The sequence below is a fragment of the Oryzias latipes genome, chromosome 4 (genome assembly GCF_053564925.1).
Source record: "Oryzias latipes strain Hd-rR chromosome 4, Olatipes_Hd-rR_3.1".
Taxonomy (NCBI): Eukaryota; Metazoa; Chordata; class Actinopteri; order Beloniformes; family Adrianichthyidae; genus Oryzias; species Oryzias latipes.
In genome coordinates, this window is record NC_136240.1 from 8,432,431 (window position 1) to 8,450,365 (window position 17,935).

The 17,935-nt window shown below is 44.0% G+C and overlaps 1 protein-coding gene and 1 long non-coding RNA gene across 17 annotated transcripts in view; one reads left to right on the forward strand and one right to left on the reverse strand.

Moving 5' to 3' along the window:
• Positions 1-17,935, forward strand: part of nfia (nuclear factor I/A) — a 123,829-nt gene that overhangs the window by 22,961 nt on the left and 82,933 nt on the right. For 6 of the 16 annotated variants that reach the window (XM_023954063.2, XM_023954064.2, XM_023954069.2 and 3 more), the window contains exons 1-2: positions 4,785-5,299; positions 8,686-9,214. In XM_023954063.2, coding sequence (XP_023809831.1) covers positions 5,141-5,299; positions 8,686-9,214 — 688 coding nt within the window. In that variant the 5' untranslated portion in view covers positions 4,785-5,140. Of the gene's footprint in view, positions 1-1,158; positions 1,310-3,252; positions 4,738-4,784; positions 5,300-6,309; positions 7,521-8,685; positions 9,215-17,935 lie in introns of those variants that run through there. The other 10 variants (XM_078945712.1, XM_078945708.1, XM_078945710.1 and 7 more) reach the window with 9 other exon arrangements.
• Positions 9,649-15,209, reverse strand: LOC144991852 (uncharacterized). The gene is made up of 2 exons (XR_013655509.1): positions 15,046-15,209; positions 9,649-9,681 (listed from the first exon to the last, which is right to left on the reverse strand). It is a non-coding gene; the product is annotated as an uncharacterized LOC144991852 (long non-coding RNA).

Here is a 17,935-nt window from a genome sequence, read left to right on the forward strand (position 1 = left end):
AGCAGGATGCCTCTGAAGATCATGAGCTCCTCACTGTCCAGGTTGAAGGTTAGCTTCTCCACCAACATGATTTAGTATCGGTTGATTTTTTTTAAAATTTACTTTCAAAAAACAATTTTAATTTGGTAAAAAGTACTACAAAAAATTTCATGTATGGAAAATCGATAAATGAAATTTAGAAATAAATATTGTATCCTATAGAAAGAGATCAATTTAACCATACAATCTAACGTTTTCATCCAAACAGAAGAACGGTAGTGTGCATAAAAAGTGGTTAACCTAAACCAGAGCCAACTCTGTAGGATGGCCATCGTGCTGTAGAGGAATGAGGTAAATTATTAAACAGTTTCCAAATATTTTTATAAACCAGTGTCTCCAGATTGAGCTGTTGAAAGCTCAAGCTTGTTCGTTTAACCTCTTAAAACCTTTTCACAACAATCAGACTTTACTAAAATATATTTTCTCTGAAGTTTCATTTTGTCTTAAAATGCTGCCTAGAAATTTAGGATTTTTTTATTTCATATTTTTCTACAAAAACTATTTTAAACTTGTTATCTTTTCAAACAATTAAACGTCATCATTGTGCACATAACAAAAGCATAATTTTACCATTGTGGTGAAGGAAAACCAATTTAATGCCAGTTTTCTGAGCTTTTTATTGGTCATGATTGGATCAAATCATTTGAACTTTTGGCTGCATTCTTTGTATCCCACCATAAGTAACCTGATAAATATGTGTTTAGTTGATATAATATGTGTAAAGATTCTTTGTCCACTAGGTAATGGTATCTCAGGATTCTGTTCTTCAGTCAGTCAGCTGAAGAAATTACATGGATCAAAGCAGCAAACGTACTAAAGAGCAACCTTTAAAGAACACCTGCCAATTTAAATAATTTGAACTCAGACAAAGCTGGTTTGTTGGGAGATGTTTCACTCGGAGTTCAGTTTAATAAATTCAAACTCATTTCCTAACTTGTAATACTTTTGTAATTATTATTTTTTTTTTAATTTTAAAGTGTTTTAGTCCTCGTTTTGATTATTTTAAGTGCAAAGAAAATGACTTGTTTGGAAAGAAAAAGTATTTAAAAATCTATCAGAGTGATCCCTTGTGTTTACGTGTTAGCATTGATCGTCTTTGCGCTAATTCGTTTTTTTTCTTTTCCTTTTTTTCCTAAAAAAAAGAAGAAGAGAAAAATCAGCTGAGAAGCCTCCAGAAAGCTGTTTGTAAAGCAGAAATAACTATAGAGAATAACCAATCCTGCAGACCGTAAAGGTAACCAGAATTTACGCAGTGAAGAGTTTACGGCTGGTGAGTGGACCGTTCAGATTTGGTTCTGGTTAGCTAGCGTGTGAAGCTGGCTAATGCTAATGCTAACCTTTTTAGGACCTGACGAAACCAAATTTCTATTAGAAAATATGTTTAATTAAGTCCAAAGTAAAGTTTTTTTCATAGCAGAAGTAGAATACCTATTTCTGTATTAACTAATTTATTTGTAAAAATTTAATGTTGTTTAAAATGTCTTCTCATGGATCAGGCAGTTGGAACAAAGAAGATGTTTTGCACTAATGTCATTTTCTTAAGTTAATGGTTCATGAATTATTACCACCTCATGTTTTTTTTTATTTAAAAATGATTTTCTCATTTAGCCTTTGTTATTTTGGCTGTTTAAATTGAAAGTAACAATTTGCACGTAATGTGGTCAGAGTTGAACTTTTTTCTTGAAGGGGTCATTGAAATTTCAGGTTCTTTTGTGTAAAACATAATAATGCATTAGTCTCCAGATTTTTCCATCTTAATTTAAATGATAGCTGTCTATAAATAACTGATTCACTAATGAGCCTTTATAATTCTGTCAACATTATTTAACAATGGAACAGAAAACAGAAAATTTTTTGCTTAAAAATAAAATTCTGTCAAGAATGTTATTTTTAAGCAAAAATGTGTTTGGGTTCTTATGGTTTTACTTTTTTTTTTTTAAAGAAGATCTCTGGTGAATTGCAGAAGAAAGTGTTTTTAATTCTGACTGCAAAACCCTTAAAAAGTAAAATGCATTTCAAAAATATCAATTATACGTAGTATCATTTTTTTAAATAAACAAACAAAATCAGCTTTATCTAACCAGAGCACCATAATTTCCAGACTTAGGATGAACAGGGGCCAAATACAGACATATCAGCTAAAACACCATCTGTAATGTCAGAGATGGGTTTGTTTTCTAGATTGATATTCAAAATTCGAGTGTTTTGGGGAAAGTTTAGTCCTCAGTTTCATGAGACTATTCCTCTGTCATGGTTGTTTTTGTGATTTGTTGACCCTCTTTACAAATTAACCCTAAAATGTGTTTGTTTTTAGTTTTTGTGTTGTTGTGCAACTTCCTGTTGTGTGAATGTTAGTTACAGTATTTTTTTTAGAAAATACATTATTTAATTTGTATAAAAGGGGGTTTTAATTATCAGTGCTAACATTGTGTTAACAAATTCTTCTTATTGGCTTATAATCAATAAGTCCAAATACTTTATTTCTTTGTTTGAAGATTTCTTTAACCAGGAAAGCCTCACTAAGACAGAAAGTCCACTTCAGTAACGTCCCATCTCTGAAGCTGAACCCCGTCAACAGACGTTCCTAAACAAAATACACAAATTACAATAAATCCGTTTAATCACAAACCAGTGCATAGAAAATATAGGAAAATTAAAAATGTAAGAATTCCCACTTCACACCTTCTCAAAGCTCTTCATCAAAACATATGACAGGAATGAATTATTATTATTGCTGTGATAATCAGCATTTTCAATATTTGTGCCTTCTATTCTTCTGGTCCTAATGTTAATGATCGGGAAGTTTGTTCATTCTTTGAGTTTCTAAAGTTGCATAGATGTCAGAGTTTCTTAATTCAGATCATTTAGATGTTAGTGGTTTGGCTCTGACACAGGTCTTTGTGTTCTCTGTGGGGACAGGACCATCAGCCTCCAGGGATTTTTCATGGATTTCTGCTGCTTCAAGTCGGGGGGGGGGGGCTGAAAGCATGATCCCCTTATAGGTGAAGGTGTGGAGGTGTAGCACAGAGGTGAGGGTTTAGCAGCCATTGGTCATTTTTCCATCTGTCTTCATTCGTTTGGTGAATGACCACTACTGCTGCTGGGAGTTTCTCCTCATTCAATAGTTCATACTGAATACAAGATTGTGTAGCTTTTACAGTTTATTACATTTCTGTGCCCAGAAATTCATCTGAAATCCAAAAAAGCTAACTTGATGTAATAGTTTATTTTTTTTAAATGTAAAAATGGATGAAAAACTGAAGGAATTCTCAAAAATAAAAGCCCTGGTCAGAGATGAGACATGGACGTTAAAAGATTTGACATAAATGTGAAACATTTTTAATTTCATTCAGAAAAATGTGCTGCTCAAAGGCCTTTAGTCAAACCACGTGATTGTGGGTAAATACTTTGCTGGATTCTCATTTCAGCATCCAACCCTGAGCTTTCAGGGCGACGGAGACCAATCTCCGCCTGGGGAACGGGGCTGCGGGTCCCGGCTCCTCTCCGCTCCTCCTCGCGTGTTACAAACAAAGGCACCGCCTGTTCCTCCTCACTTTCACGCGCCCAGCTGCAGATACATTTTCACATCATCTGATCTGATCGATACGATCGATAAAGCCGCAGCCGATCACTTTCATCTGACTGTCCCCTGAGTGCATAGCTCTGCCTCACTGACACACACACACCTACACACACACAGAGACAGAAGCGCGCGCGCCGCGGCATTACCGGGTTGTACTTGTGAAACTACGCGCGGAGGATCGATGCTTTTCTCTCTGATCGATCAGCGGAGTGTGATCAGTTGGAGCTCTGCGGGGTCAGTGCGCTCATTCCGCGGCTGAACACACCAGCGAGGTCCGGTTTCGGAGAGCGAAGGTCCCGGATCAGCGGAACGACTGGAGGAGGCGGCGCTGCCCTCCGCGCTCGGGACAGCACCGACTCTCCCCCTCTCCTCTCCCGCGCCCCTTCCGGGGATAAATGAACTGAAAGCCGCCGTCAGCCCAGAGGCGAGGCGGCCGTCCGGCAGCTGAGGGAGCCAGTTCCGCGTGACTCTCCGCTTCCTCGGGTCGCTCTTCCCCGGACTCCGCTGACACCTTCGCCGCCGCGCCGCGCCCTCCGTCCCGAGCACCGGGGACCTCTAGCACCGCAAGCCGGCCACAGCGCACCGCAGGGCCGACGGACATGTTGCTGCGGGCCGCTTGGGCTCGCGGCTCCCCGGCGCTTTAACATCATGCATTTTGGGAACACCGCGGACCTTCCCCCCGTCCACCAGCACCGGCCGGTCCCGCCTCAGCCCACCGCCGCGGCGCCACGCCGGACTCTGTGATTTCTTCTTCTGCTGCTTTTCCAACGAAACTCGTCCCGGAGATGTGGATCTGGTCTGGGCTGAAAGTTGTGCGCTCCCCGACGGAGGGCCTCCACAGGTCCGGTCGGTCCGTGTAACCCGAAGCGGGGTCGAAGTTCAGCGCTGCTCGGAAATGTGAACGCGAAGGGGGCGAAAGGAGGGCTCCTTTACCCCTCTCTCCTTTTTCTGTTCTTTCCTTTTCTCACACATACAGCGCACGCACGCACGCGCGCGCACTCCCGGTGGCTGGAGTCCGTCACCCCCCACCCCCCCACCCCACATAAACATACACGCACCTTCCAGATCTAAGATTAGATCCGACAGATATGTATTCTCCGCTATGCCTCACACAGGTGAGTCCCTGCAAACTTTTCTTTCTCCTAACCACTCTCTCTCCGCAGCGCTGCCCGCGTGCCTGCGGGGACGCGGGGGCCCGTTAGCGCCGCTCCGAACTCCGCGGACGCAGTTCGCCTCGGCGGCCGCCTTAAAACTTCCCTGCCCTCGGATGTGTGCGCAACTTTTGCTGCGGACTCTGCGAGTAGCCGCCGCACTCGGCAGCTCGCAGGTCGGCCGCTGAAGCCGGCCTCTCCGCCGCGGCTCCGTCTCCAGCTTCCCTGCTTCAGGCCGTGTGTGATTCGGGGGGTGAAAGTTTCGCTCTGGCTCTCCTGTGAGCTGTTTTTCAGTTCTCACAAACTTCTCCGTGAGTGCAGGACTCCCTCTGGAGCTCTGATCTGTGCGCGTTCTGCGGCTCCGTGAATGCAAAAACACGCAGGGTTGCGCGCAGACTGGAGCCGGTGGTGGCGAGCTCCGCGCCTGCAGAACCGCACGTCCGACCCCGCATCGCTTTTGCTGGCGCTGCGGGGCCTCACGGAGGAGCCCAGGGTCCCGAGACACGCGCGCACGCGTGTGTCAGAGGTGAGCTGACGTGACAGCGGACGTGAACCGCAGAAACCGCGCGAGCCGCACGTTCAGAGGAGTCAAACCAGAGCCGTGACGCGCACTTTGACCCCTCCGTGGTCCTCTGAGTGGGACCGCAGCCCCACTCAGAGTTCAGATTCTCAAAATGATTTATTTATTTTTAATTAAAAAAAATTATGAGGAAAAGGAACATTTTGTTTAAATCTTAAATGTAATAAATAAAACAATTTAGTGAATTTATTAATTTGTACAAATCAATGGAAGTTATGAACCTAAATGCCGAGGAAGAAGAGTGATGTGAATGAATTTAAAATTAAGTTTAAAAAAAGAAAAGTCTTAATCTTTTCTTCTGAGAATAAGGCGTCTGTCTTTAGAAGCTGCAGCCACAAACACCAGCGATAATCTGCTTTATCAGCCAGTAAAACCAGAGATCAGTGCACAATCCTCTGACTGCTCTGTTCCCTGTGGGGGGGGGCTGCTCATGCTGATATTTACCCCACCTTTAATCAGATATATTATGCATAAAACATTTTATTAATTGAAATAGCACATTTGAATAAAAACAGTCTGAATGGAATAATTTCTGGTTTTTGTTTCGTTGGAGTGGCAGCAGCTGCTCTTTGACAACTTTACAGAAACGTAGAGTAGTAGAGCCGGTTTTCCCTCTGTCCGCCATAAGGGGGGGCATTTTAAGAAGTCTCTTTTTTCCTGGGGGAAAAAATAAAGGAAAATCCCACCATAGCAACAATTGAAAATTGAATTTATTTAGTGTGTTCTGTTAACCAGCTGAATTTATAAATTTAATTTATGCTTTTTATATTTACATTTATATCTTAAAATTTTTTTTAAATACCGGTAACTCTGCGGGGACAGTTTTAATCTGGTTCGGCAGCTTTACATTGGGTGTTGTGGGTTCATCTGGATGGGGGGGGGGGTCCTCCTCGTAGAATGATTGGCTGTCCTCGGGTTCTGTCGGGCTGAGGCGCCTGTCGCAATGTGACACTGAATCTTCGGCTTTTTGGAATTTTGGGGAGGAATTAACGTCACTGCTCTTCTTAGAGGCCAGTTAGCTGTGTCAGGAAGGAGCAGAGGGGGGCCCAGGTTCAGCTTCCACAGCCCCCCATCGCAGGTTTTGAACCAAACAATGAGCCCAAGACATATAGCAGCGTGTGTTTTGGGGCCGTCCAACAGAAAAGTCCAGAAACAACAGAGCAGCAGCATGAAGTAAGGAGGGGGGTCATCTGCCAGCTAACAGCTGAACTGGATCAACATGAACGCCGTCTGAAGGCCCCATAAGCTGAGAAGCAGGCAGGAAAGGGGGGCCCAGTTTGCTGGACGGGTCCAGGATGTTTCTCTACACCTGCTTGGACCAGACCGGCCGGCCAGCCGGCCACAATCCTGAAACAGCTCCAGCCTTCTTCCTCCGAGTCTGATCTGATTCTCTGGCTGGAGGATTTTAGTTTAGGAACCCTCCAGTTAGAGAAAGTGCAAGAGCAGCTGAGAACTGGGGTATTTTCTCCCGTTTTCAGGCTGAATCTGAGTCGGGGGGACAGCGAGTTTGTGGGAACGGACAGATGGAGGAGAGGAGGTGGAGGAAGCAGGACTGCAGCCGTGAGCGGCTCGGGAAGCTGAAATCCTGCACTGGGCTGTGAGGAATGTTGGAATGCGGCTCAGGAGAATATCCATCCACTCTGGAATGTGTGTGTGTGTGTGTGTGTGTGTGTGTGTGTGCGTGTGAGAGGCCAGCCTGAGCCCATCATCTGTCCGGCGGCCGCTCGCCGCCTTGATAGCTGCCGGAGGACACTAGCAGAGCGGTCTGGCTCAGAACAGAAATCATGGTTCAGGCCGTCCTGCCGGGAGATTTCCGAGCTCGGATGGCGTCTGCAGGTTGGCTGTTGAGCTCCAGGCGCTTTTGGAGACAAACCCGTTCTCCTGGACCTCCTCCAAGAAGAAACAATGTGCTGCATTCAGAGTCCTGACAGGGGAGGGCCACGCGTGTTTTCTGAAGAAGCCGTGCAGCTGGCGCTCGGATGCTCCGCCTGAAGATACAGTTTCCCACTCCGGCTGCTGAAGGTCTCGTCTGACAGCGAGCCTTTGCTTCTGCTTTTGTTGTGGGAAATTTAACCTCACATATTCACACCAAGCAAGAGGCTTTTTCTGCTAAATTGACCCCAGTTTTCCCGGGGAGAGCACACAGGGTTGTTGGGGGCAGAGAATGGTCAGTGTCGCTTTTCTTCGGCTCTTTTCTTTGAACATAGCAGGGGCTCAGGTGAATTTTTAGGAGATCTTCCAGTTTTCATCAGGAACAAAGGAGCTCAGAGAAAAATCAGCAGGAATTTAACATTTTTGACGTTTGTAACAAAATAGTCCTCATTTGATGGCAGTCTGAGCTTTTAACGGTTGTCTTGTCAATAGTCCGGTTTCTGTCAGAGCTCAGATTAAACAATCTCAACGAGACAAATGAAGGAAACGTGAAGAGGACCGTCATCCACCTAGAAATAAGCATTTCTTCTTTCTATTATGACATATGTCAGATTTCTTTCTAACGCCTCCGTTTAAAAATGTGTGTGTGTGTTTGAGAGAGGGGCTACATCAAAGTCATTTTTGCTAAAACAAGCATCGCAAAATTGTAAAAATTCAACTTTCAGTTTTGTTTTTAATTCCTTTACCTCCCAAATACACACAAACACACAACCTCACATTCTTAAATCTATTTAAAAGACTCAGTTTGGTCCCCAGCTCAAATTTAATTAAAATGGATTTTTGTTAATTATATTTTCTTTGCTTGTCTTGATATATTTAGGGCTTTAAAGCAAATAAAATGAGAATTTTTAATGTTAAGACTGGGTTTAAATTAAGTCAAATTTCTTCAAACTGACTAAACATTTAAAATAGTTTAATTTACCTTATTTTCAAAATATTCCACAGGATGGAATTTTGACAAATTGAAATTTGACTAAATTAAAAACAATCTGTTTTTTTGTTTGTTTTTATTTTAAATGATTTAGAATGAAACCTGTTGATCCAAAAGCTCAAAGTTTTGCTGGCATAACTCCACCCTCACCTGCCTGTGGTCACCTGTGTTGGGTCAGGCTGACGCAGGTGTGTTTGTTTCTGTTGAAGTGTTCTGAGGTGGGCGGGGTCAATGCTGGGGTGTTTGAATCTGATCATTGATTATTCAGTGTCAGTGATAACTTGAGGCTTTAAATGCAAAAGGATGAAACGTTCAATAATGTTCTGACTACCTGGTAATGATGGCAGAAAGTTGTTAAACCAAAACGGGGCTCGTTTGGCTTTAGCATGACTGATTTCTGTGCTGCTGCTATGTTCGTGTGAGTTTTACTCTGACACCTGAAGTCTTGTCTCGTTTGCCCGTTCCACAGGATGAATTCCATCCGTTTATTGAAGCCCTTCTGCCCCACGTCCGGGCCTTCGCCTACACCTGGTTCAACCTGCAGGCCCGCAAGAGGAAGTACTTCAAGAAGCACGAGAAGCGCATGTCCAAGGAGGAGGAGCGCGCCGTGAAGGACGAGCTGCTCAGCGAGAAGCCAGAGGTCAAGCAGAAGTGGGCGTCCCGCCTCCTGGCCAAACTGCGCAAGGACATCCGGCCCGAGTTCAGGGAGGACTTTGTGCTGACGGTGACGGGGAAGAAGCCGCCGTGCTGCGTGCTGTCCAACCCCGACCAAAAGGGCAAGATGAGGAGGATCGACTGCCTGCGGCAGGCGGACAAAGTGTGGAGGCTGGACCTGGTCATGGTGATTTTATTCAAAGGGATTCCCCTGGAGAGCACGGACGGGGAGAGGCTGGTCAAGTCCCCGCAGTGTTCCAACCCCAGCCTGTGCGTGCAGCCGCACCACATCGGAGTCTCAGTCAAGGAGCTGGACCTCTACCTGGCCTACTTCGTGCACTCAGGTCAGTCTGGCTTCCCGCTTTGCTGCTCGTGTGCGAGTCTGCAATCCAGATCAAAGCCTCATAAGCTTTCCCACGTCCCGCTGTGGTTCTCCGCGGTGCACTGTGGTGCTGCGGGAGCTTTCAGTTTCCGACCTCCTGTTGTGTGGGTGTATTGTGTGTGGATGCTTTTGCCTGTCAAGTGTGTTTGCACGCGTGCAGCTGAAGTCTAAACTGAGGTGGAACTTCTGTTTACAGTTTAATGTCCTTGAAGATCTTTTAAAAGACCTTTAAAATGTGAAAACAGCACTGACACCAGTTTGTGCACAAATATCCTTGAGCATGCCCGATGGTGGAGGCTCTTCCTGCTCTTCCCGCTCATCCTAAACCTCACGTTTGACTGAAGCTCCGCTTTTTTTGGCTCTTCAGTGGGGAGTTTGACTCTGAAGGATGTGTGGGTCAGTTTCCATGAAGCCCTTGGAGACGGTCAGCTGTGGGTTCAGAAAGGAATTCTTCAGGTTTGGGAAACATTTCTAAGGGTTAAAGCTAACTGCTGAAGTTCGATTTAGAACTAAAGAACATTTAGTAGCTGAAACAACCAGTAAAAGTTTATTTAGTGAACAATGTACAGAAATAGAAGTAAAGGTTTTCTGCTATCAAGGTGGACACAATTACCAAAATAAAGACCAAAATTGTTAAAAACAAATATAATACTCATTAACAGATGTATAAAAAATTAAAAATGATTAAATCCTGATGAAACTGCATAGAGAAGTTTAACTGAAAACATTTTCATAATATTTAAAAAATGTATTTATTGAGACAATAAAAGCACAAAAATGACATGCAAGCTTAATAAAAAAAACAATTTTAACAAAAATAATATTTAAATGACTATATCGTGCTATTCTTAAGCCTTTTCTAGTAAACAATATCCAAGTATATGATGATATTATCACCTTTGGCACACTAAAGAACATATTTTTTAATAAATATGACTTCATTTTCCTGAGTTCCTTCTCAACATGAAAGTAAGACGACTGGTTTTCTGAGGCTCCGCCTTTCACTCCTTGTGGGTGTTGTCCAGTTCGACCTCTGTAGCGTGTCTGCATCTCACCCAAAACAAAGAGCATCCAAACTTTAGCAAACATGGATGATCATAGTGTGCATAGGAAAGGAAAGTGTTTAGCCGATCACCGCTAGCTCCACGGAGAAGGGTGTGTGTGTGTGTTTGCCTGGGGCGGGGCTGGCAGCACAGACTTCCTGGAAGGGGCTGTCCTCACTTTGTGACATCACAATCTGAGGACCCACTCATTTTAGTGGATTGGGAGGGGCTGGTCAGAGGGCAGGTTTTTAGAGAAAATACAACACTTTGGGATTTGTTTTTGTGAGGATTAAACATTATAATACACTTAATAAATCAAAAAGGTGATTTTGTATGATATAGGCCCTTTAACTTACTGAGTCTGAGTCAAACATAAAGTCTATTGAAGTTCTGAGAGTTTGAAGGATTTGGAAGCCTTTACATTTGAATTCAATGAGCAAAAATTCATATTCTTTTTTCAAAACTGGACTAGAGAAGAATACAAGTTGAAATCTCCCAAAGGAGATGAGCATTTCTTTGATACTAGAATGGTGAAAACAGCTAAAAGCATGAAAGAGTTTTCAGGAGCTAAAACATATAGAGAAGAACCAGAAGAGAATGAAAGTTCTCACAGTGGCATCCTTTGGAGCTAAAGCAAGCTAATATTAAGCTGTTTAACCCTTGTTCTATCTTAGAGGACCCCCCCCCCCCCCCCCCCCCTTACATTGATGTGTTCTCCCTACCATGACAAAGGTGGATAAAGGTGGAAAGATTTCATGTAATCCATGGACACCAGTGAAGATCACAAATCATTGAAGAAAAAAGGTTCAGAGCACTGTCTAGTGGGTCTAGATGACCCAACTCCCAATGGTAAAGTGCCTAGGATAGCACAAGGGTTACTGTTACTTTAGTCAAAGTCAAAGTACATTTTATTGTCAATGTCTATAATGTTTTCACAAACACAGAAATTGAAATTCCGTTTCTCTCAACCTCCAGTCTAAACAGGGAATCTAACTTCAAATTACAAAATAAAATATAAAATAAGATGAAAAAAAAGTGACCATGAAAGGAGAAAATAAAGTGACTATAAAAAGAAGAAAAAATATATTACTTTTTATTGTGAATATTTATTTGAAGATCCTGAAGAGAAAGAAAAGATCATGAAGTGATTGAAGTACTGTTGTACTTAAAAATGAGTACTAATACTCAGACAATAAATTGACCTTTAAAAAGATGTTGTTGAGTTTCAGTCCCAATATTTTTTCATCTGCACTAAACATTAAATGGAAACGATTTTCTGTAATATTTTTATGTAAGAATTCATAGTTTAGTTGATCAAAGTTCCATTTTGTTCTGTTTAAGTAACAAAGTATAAGTTATGAAAAAAGTCTCTCCTAACCAAACTAAAATCAGCTTTACAATAGAAATGTTAAAAAAGAAAGGATATTTATTGAACATCTTGATAAAAGTGTCATCTTAAGTTCCAGCATTCCAACATCCTGAGTTGTAGTGTTTCTGTGTGTGTTTTTGTGTGTGCGTGCCGCTCAGACGGGTGGATAAAAGTCATGACTTTGCGTTCCTTGTGGTCAGGAGACCCAGCTGCAGTGTTAAGCAGATTCCTGTTGAACTTTCCCTAAAGAAAGCTGTTTGGGTGTGTTTGTTGGGGGGGTCCGGGAGCCGTGACCACCGGGGGAGCCATGCTGCTGTGAAGGTGGGATTTAAGAGCTGAACTTTCCTGCTCTTGCCCCACGTCTGTTGGGGTGAGACTGAGCCCCTCCCTCAGGGCCGGAGGTGGATTCAGCTTTTGGTCCTGCTGTGGCTGAGCTGATGAAGATGGACCTTCCTCCCATGCAGCACAGAGCCTCCAGATGTGCTTCTGGCGCAGCTGCAGCCTTCCTTTTCAGGTGCACTAAGCCGTTTCCTTCCTGGTTTCCCACAGATTCCCTCTAAGAGCGTTTGAGCGGGTTCAAAAACGTGTGAGTGTGGCTGGGGCGCTTGGCAGCCGTCTCAGGGTTTTTGGCACAGTGCTGCGTTCCAGGAGCTTTGAGGGTTTCTCCAACTAACTGGTTAACGTCATGTTTGACTGAGGAGGTTTCTAAGCTCACTGTCTGACATGCAGATGGTTCAGAAGTCAACAGCGTTTCCCGCCTGTTGAATAATGTGTCATGGTCTGACTGCAGTTTTTGTTTCTTGCTGGTATTGAAGGAACTGAGCTTCTCTTGATTAAAAGCCGGAGGAAGAAGGCAGGCGGACTTCAGGCTGTTGGGCTGTCCCACTCAGTAATTAAATTCACCCCCTAACCGCTGACCCCCCGAGGTGGGGTGGGGTGGGGGGCAGAACCGTTGCCAGTGGAAGCCACAGCGCTCTCCCAAGCATTTATTATTGAATCCTCTGAGAGGCTGCAGCAGAAGCCTCAGAGGAAGTCCACGTTTGCTCCGCTTCCTTCAGCCACAGCAGTGGTTTGCTCGTGTGACCTTTAAACACAAAACGCACTCAGGAAGTTTTTCCAAACTCTTTGTTGCATCATGGTCAGCAGGTTCCATTCAGAAGGTTGGGGGGGGGGGGGGGGCATAAAGGGAAACAAGTGGGTTTTAAACAGCTTTTACTTTAAATGTTCACAATTCAAAAGCTTTTCTTTTTCTTTTTTACATTAAAGACTATTGTGGGGGTGGGGGGGTGGCTTTAGCTCCATTGGTTGACCAGTCATTTGGAGGTTCTTGGGCAAGACCCCAAACCCCCACACTGCCTGCATTATTAGGAAAACTGTGAGTGATTTGAAATAAAAGCATCTGCTAAAAGCCCCGTGGAGCATTCACACCAGCTGGTCTGGTTCTGTTCTGATCCAGAACCGGGTTCCTCTGTTGGCCCTCTTGGCATAGCAGTTGTTAAAGCTCACCTAAACTCTGGTTTGGGCCAAACAACAGAACTCTGAAAGGAGGGTTTCTGTTCATGTGCAAATGAACTCTGCTGATGAACTTCAGTCTGAACGCAGACTGACTTTCCGGGGGGGTCGAAAAGGTTTGAGAAGGAGGCACACAAAAACAGTTCAGCCAAGTCAGCGAGATATTCACAGATTCATACTTCTGAGATCAATGTCTTTTTAAAAATGGTTTTAAACGGACAGCAAGTGTTTCTCGTTGTTCTCGGTTCTCGTTGTTGTTTTTGATGACAGACAGAGACCCTCAAGACCCGATCATTTTTCATTTCTCTTTGACAGAGCCCCAGTTTAGCCGAATTAACTACTGTGGGAACAAAACTCAAAATGTGATGTCCATGTGAACGAATGTGACGTCAGGTCTGAAGAGGGTAATCTAAAGAATTCCATGTTCTCTAAAAAAAACAACCCTATGGTTGTATTGACATGAGTTAGTCATGAATATTCATCAATATTTAAATGCTGCAACAACCATTTTAAAAGAAAATTATCATTCATTTTAAGGATTTTGAATTGAAATGAATCACATCTGATTAAAAATGTTCAATAGTTCTGAAGATACTAAAGCTTCAGTCACCAAGCTTTCTCCACATGACCAGTTATCACCAGTTTTACTAGTTTATAGTAAACTATTCTTACTAGTTGATTGTTAAAGCTCTGTTTAAGTGTTAAATGATAAAAGAAGGTTAACAAAACAAAAACTGGATCTGTTTATTACATTTGTTTATTTTTTAAATGTGTTACAAAAGTGTCGGATTGGGACTCAAAATCAAATTACTCTGAATTGGATCGGGCCCAAAAAAACCCTGATTCCTAATTTCATTGCTAAGTTTTAAAAACTGCACAAAGAAAGGAGACCCCCCCCCCCCCCTTCAACACACACACACACACACCACACACTGGGGTTTCACCACAATTGAATCCAGATCAAACATGTACGTGCACACTGCTGAGTCAGCATTTCTCCTGTAGAACAAGTTGAAGGCGAGAAATCCCCCCCCCCCCTTCCATACCTATCAGTCTTAACAAGCTGCCCCCTCGGTGTCTGTTACAACACAGGGGTGTGAAACACGCGCTGAGAGGTCATAGGTCACTAGACCTGATCCCCCTCATTTAACCTCAGTGCTCAAAGGCGGAGGGTGGGGGCGTCAGAGAGACACGCAGACATAGAGCAGACATGAGGAAACATTGAAGAACGTGTTGAAGGTTCTGAGCTTTGCTCCTCATAAAACTCTATTTGATCATCATGATTTCAAAACCTGTTCTGCAGCAGAAACCGCTACGTGTGTTTGTTTGTTTGTGTCTGTCTGTGCATGTGTGTGTACATGTGCTTTTGTGTGTGTGTGTGTGTGTGTGACCCAGGTCCCTCCTGAGCTCTTAAACAGATTTCCAGTCTGGTTTCTGAACTAATTACTGAGTCAGATTTCCTTTCCTGCTTTAAGATGCTCACCTTGCGTCAGTGGGGGATCTCCTCTTCTTCAGAGAACAGCTGGAAACACCTGTTCATGTCACTATGACAGTCGTCACGGTAACAGAAAGAGCGCTTGTAGTCACATGACCAATCTGCTTCTAGCCATAAATGTAAAGAGTGGCTGAGATTGACGTTTAAATATTCCTTGATCTTCCTCTACATTTTTTGCTTCCTTTCCTCTTTTCCTATTCTTCTCCTCCTGTTCCTGCACCTAATCAACCATCATTGGAGTTGTTAAGAAGTGTAAAAATCCCAGGGTCTGTCGTGGTTCCTGAAGTGCACACCACAGCGGGACCACAGGAACCCACAAACCCACCGTGCAGATTTTCATTGAAATCGGGAGGTCTTTAGAAGTTTACCTTTACCTAGTGGTGGGCTGACCTATGGTGGTTGTCGTGGTAACCGTCTATTGGTCATCACCGGTGATGAAGGTCAGTCTGGGTTTGGAGCTACAGCTCAGCTGGAAACCTCCAGAACCACCAGAATCTCCACACGCCCAAAGGGCTGAGAGACAAACGAGAGCCTTAAACACACACTCTTGTGCACTCACGGATGTGCGTGCACGTGCGCTGCGAGAGGCGACGTGCGCGGGGCAGCTGTGGGCGTCTGCGGGGAACACTCCACAGATGGTGGAGGACAGAGATCCTGGGCGCCGTATGGCTGCTGCAAATGAAGGAAGGAAGAGAAGAAGAAGCAGGTTAGAGCAGCGCCGTCGCCACGGCGACCTTCATTTGTTTGTTCCAAACTTGGAAGACCAAATTTTCAAAAAAATCTTTTAGTTATTCATGCAACATAAATTCATTCAGACATTTTGACCAAGCCTTTCTACTCTTCATCAAAAAACGGGAATTTTTATAGTTTATGTTTCCCTAAAATCATTTCTAACTAGTTCAAACACAATTCCACACTGTACTTTTAAAGATATGTTTTCAAAGGTTCTCGCTCACATCATCAAATCTCCTTTCTGTAATTGTATCCAACAAATACTGTATTACAAACACATTTCATAATGATGAATAAGAGAAGGCGTGTGATTTCTGTTGTAGGAGAGAATTCCAGAATAAAGAAGGAAATATGGAACAAATAAACACAATGATCTAATGGTTCATGTTTCCAGGTTGTCGGTTTGTTTGCTGCTCTTGAACGCCTCACTGATGTCCCGACACAAACCTGCGGCTCCTGCAGAAGGGGGGTGAGGAAGGTAGATCATCTGCAGCAGTCTTCCTCAGGATGTGGGCGGAGCTGTGTTTGGCTTGAGTCCAGGAGACAAAAGCAGGACAGCCCCTCCTTTGTGTTGTTTTCTGTCAGTTTGTGCGTCAGATGGTCGTTGGTAATTATTGCAGCTATAGGTGGGCCCAGTTATGCTCCTGGTTCTGCCCAGTGTGGTCCTGTTTGGGTCGGCCCAGCATCCTGGATGACACTGAAACCTTAATAAGGCATTTATTATTCACAGAAATATTAGATATTCTTATGAATCTGTTTTATGAAAATGAAAAATTTGCTGTAAAGTTTTGACTATAAATGTTTGTGTGTTGAAGGATGTGTATTTGTGCTAGCAATTGTGTTTGTATGTGTGTGTAAGAGAGGGCGTGTGTTTGTGTGTGTTATACATTGTTTGTATGTGTCTGTACATAAGTGTGTTTGTCAAAATGTGTGTGTTAGAGAATTTGTGTGTGTCTTTACATGTTAAAATTTGTGTGTGGAAGTTTGTATGTGTGCACATATCTGTGTGTGTTTACGTGTTTTAGTATGAAAGTGAGCGCTTAGGTTTGAATCAGAATTTGTGTGTGTGTGTTTTAGTGTAAAAGGGCTTGTATGTGTGAGAGAACGTGTTTTTGTTTAAACGTGTATGTGTGTAGATTTGTGTTTAAAGAGATTGTGTGTGATTGAGTGTGTGTGTGTAAGACAGACTTCATAAACACAACAATTGAACACTTGAGTTGGACCCCCCCCCGTGGCGAACGTGTCTGAGTTAGGGAAACTCACTGACAGAGATAATTGGTAACTCCCCCCTCCTCCATCCTCATCATCAGTTAAGAGTGCCGTTTTGGGGGGGGGGGGGGGGGGGGGGGGAGTTCAGTCTGAGCTGAAACAAAGTTGTTCTTAAACTTGAAACTTCAGGCTGAGGTGCTGTGTGAGAAAAAGACCCCCCCCCGTCCTAGTTTGTTGCCTGCCTGGCCCAGACAAACATGAGCTCAGATGAAGATGAAGCTGTTCAGCTGCAGTTTCATGAGTATGTTTGTGTCGGCATGTGAGCTGCAGTTAGCAGACTCACCACAGAAAGGATTTGAGCCGGGACCTTCTCACTGGGACGCAAGAGCACTAACCACCATTCCACCATGCAGTCCATAAAAGCGACAGGAGGCGTCTAACTGTGTGTACGGTGTGGTGTGTGTGTGTGGGGGGGGGACTTGGACATTTCTGTTGAACATTACAGTCTGGAGGGGCCATAGAACCGGGCCCAACTGTTACAGACCCAACCTCTAAAACGTTTGAACCTCACTGGGGGGTCTTTAATGATGAAGACCTGCATCAGTCACACCAAAGCAGCTGCCACAGTGCCACTGAGCAGGGCATCCTACCCCCCCTGCAGGACCAGCAAACGGGCTTGCTTGAATGGAGAGTACAGATCATCCAGCTGATGGATGGGGTTTCCGAAGGATGGCAGCAGGGGTTGGGCTTCAGTGCACACACACTTGCACGTGTGTGTACGCGCTCAGTGGGATCTGCGGCTTCCTGCTAATTAAATTCCGCCGCTGTCCATTAGACGGATAGAGCGAGCGGACCTGCTGACTCAGCACAGGTAGAGCAGCTCCTGCTCCAAACCAAGCAATTCATTTGGCCGTCCCCGTTTATACATCCATGGGTCACCGCAGCCTTTCAAGGGTGCGTGGGGGGGGGGGGGGGGGCTTGTCCTCCAGCGTGCCGCTGTGCACGCACTCACAGACTTGATCATAGTTTGTCAGACAGGTTGTCATGTTCTGAGCTCTTCTTCCAGAATTTACCCTCACATGGTGTGTGTAGTGGATTCTTCGTGAAACAACCGGCCAGACAGGAAGTTAAAAAAATGCAGCATAAAAAGGACAAAAGGAGAACTTTATCTAAGCAGCGCGACAACGTCATCAGCAGAACCGCAGACCAACAGATTTTAAGAAGAGCAATTGTGGTGTCATCAATGCACTGATCATCATCCATGTTCTCTGTTGTTCTTGTACATAAAAACATCATTTCTCTTTTGCAAATACAGCATAATTT